The 2,500-nt window shown below is 40.7% G+C and overlaps 1 protein-coding gene across 1 annotated transcript in view; it reads right to left on the reverse strand.

The window, feature by feature from the left end:
• LOC138011715 (cytochrome P450 27C1-like) overlaps positions 1-1,923 on the reverse strand; it is a 15,880-nt gene extending 13,957 nt beyond the window's left edge. The window contains exon 1 of the mRNA XM_068858846.1: positions 1,219-1,923. Within this exon, the coding sequence (XP_068714947.1) occupies positions 1,219-1,679 (461 nt within the window). The 5' untranslated portion in view covers positions 1,680-1,923. The remainder of the gene's footprint in view (positions 1-1,218) is intronic.
• Between the last annotated feature and the right edge of the window lie 577 nt (positions 1,924-2,500).

Consider the following 2,500-nt stretch of genomic DNA (forward strand, 5'->3'; position numbering starts at 1 on the left):
CGTGGAGCGTACCTGTGACGTACTTTCTTGCTCGATCATGAGCTGTCAGATTGGGCGGAAGGTGGGAACTTCCTTCTTCGTCGAAGAAAAAGCGAGCGTTTTCGCAACGAACTTATCCATGAGTAAGTTTTTATCAGTTTTCAACGAAAGAAACTACATTTTCCCGAAAAACTTACAACTTATTTTTCACAAATCTCTTCTCTACGAGAAGGCAACTGTGTCATTTCAGTGGTGTGTATATAAGGGGATGTTCATGTTGCACCAATAGAAGGAGACTCGTACCAGGTCCCCGACATGAAAAATAAAGCCTTGAACTTCGAATGTTTACGAAATCGAAGATGACAAAGGTTTTTTAGCCTTTTTCCAAGATAAATCATCTTAAAAATGGCGTATTTATGCAGGAATTTCTAAGAAACGTGTTGATTCATGTTTCGTTTTGAGAATTTTGTGCGTCCTTTTGTGAATTATGCGATTTTTCGTGAATTGTGCGATCGGATGCGATTTGAGGTCGATTGTGCGAAATCGCACCATCGCGTAATATCAGAACGCCTGTCTGATGGGCACAAATATGTCATCAAGTTTTGCTATAAAAAGCCAGTAGTCATCTTCTGAGAGCTCATAAACATTACCATCAGTAATTATTCTCATACAACGACTGCTCAGATTGCAAAATTTCAGAGGATAAATCACTTTTTTGACCTATGTGACATATCAATCTCAGCCACCATTTTAATATCACATCACGCAAAAGCTTAGAAATTCAACCTTGCCTTATCACAAGACGAAAAACGTTATCAAACTGATGATTTGTGAAAAGATAAATATTCAGTTGTTCAGTATTTAAACTAACTAAACAAATATATCAAAAGGATTGAAAATCCTTATTTTTTAATTTTGATGACATCACATAAAAACCAAGAATTAGGTGTTACTCTCAGGGGTCAAGAGGTTAAAATAATTTGACAGGTACAGTACGTAGTCCACTACAGAAGAGAGGGGTGTCGCAAGCAGTGTTTTCAACTCTCCCTACTATTACAACCGGTTAGTATAAAATGCAGACTACAGACTGCAGATTGAGTATAAAATGCAGATTGGGTTTAAAATGAAGACTGAAGCCCAGTCTGCATCTTAGATTCAATCTACAGTCTGCAGTTTATAGTCTGCATTTTATACTGACCGCTATTAAAACCTATATTAATCAAAATTTAAACTACTCACACAACTGCAATTCCAGGAAAGTTATTCCCCCTTTTTCGATACTCCATCCAAAAATCCAGCGCCGGTCTGCGAGGATATTCTCCTTCTGCGCGAAAGACTTTCTCGACATTATCAGGATCAATGATATGAACTGCAGTTTCTCCCATAAAGGTGTGCTTTACAATCGGGCCATATTCTTCAAACAGGAGTTGCGTGTGTTTGTGTCCCTTGGTAAAGCCTTCGCTTCGACGATAAAAATTAATCATGTTCTTCACGCTTTTCTCAGGGCCTGGTATGTCCTCAAATGGTCGCACTTCGCCATGATCCTGGTGTTTTGCAGAGTAACGCAACGCATCGTTTTCCTCCTGGAATGCTGCTTGTGTTGCCTTCGATCGCCATAAAGCACCTAAACTTTTGAAATGCCGCGTTGTTTTGAAAGGACTGCTGCTAGTTCTAGTTGCAAATACCTTTGCAGAGAGCATTTTTGGCCTCAAAAGCGTAGAGCTGCAAGTACAATCATGTACGTGTAACACTGGTTCAAAACTCCGATGTCCACTACCAAGTCCATTTCAAGACCAACGAGGTGTCCAAGAGGCTAGAGGTAGCGTCTACTAGACCCGGTTTCCTTCGATCTAGTTAGACTGTTCACAGTCCCCTATTTTCCCGATTGATGGTGGGGATCGAGCACAACTGCCGCCATGTTTGTTTTTAAAGCGAGGGCGAACTTGGGAGAGCGATATAACTACCGTGTGGGTGGGGGGAGTGGAGGGGTTTTGGCGTAGTCTCCCTATTTTTCCTGCCAAAACCCCTCCACTCCTCCCACCCACACGGTAGTTATATCGCTCTCCCAAGTTCGCGCTCGCTTTTATAAACAAAGATGGCGAACCCGACGATCAAACGGAAAAATAGGGGACTGTGAACAGTCTAAATTTGCTCATGACAACTTTGAGATAAGCTGGTTCTGATTTTTTTCTCATCCTGTGAGAGGTGAACCAATGAATGACAAAGAAAATTTGAGATGTTCATTATATTTGGTTCACAACTTATATAACTTGAACAGAAATTGAGTGACCAGCTCCCATTTGGCAAAGTCATGGGTTCCACCGTAGCCTCGTTAAAGCTTTTTCTCAACTCCTTAAGTTGCTGTTTAACTACGATGATTTTCAACTCTCATATATTTCATTTTCTGCGGGTCTGAATATTTTATATGTTCTATGTCATTCGTTCGTTCGTTCGTTCGTTCGTTCGTTCGTTCGTTCGTTCGTTCATTCATTCATTCATTGTGTAGGTCCTCAAAGAGTGC

This window comes from Montipora foliosa, chromosome 7 (genome assembly GCF_036669935.1).
Source record: "Montipora foliosa isolate CH-2021 chromosome 7, ASM3666993v2, whole genome shotgun sequence".
In the NCBI taxonomy this organism is placed as follows: Eukaryota; Metazoa; Cnidaria; class Anthozoa; order Scleractinia; family Acroporidae; genus Montipora; species Montipora foliosa.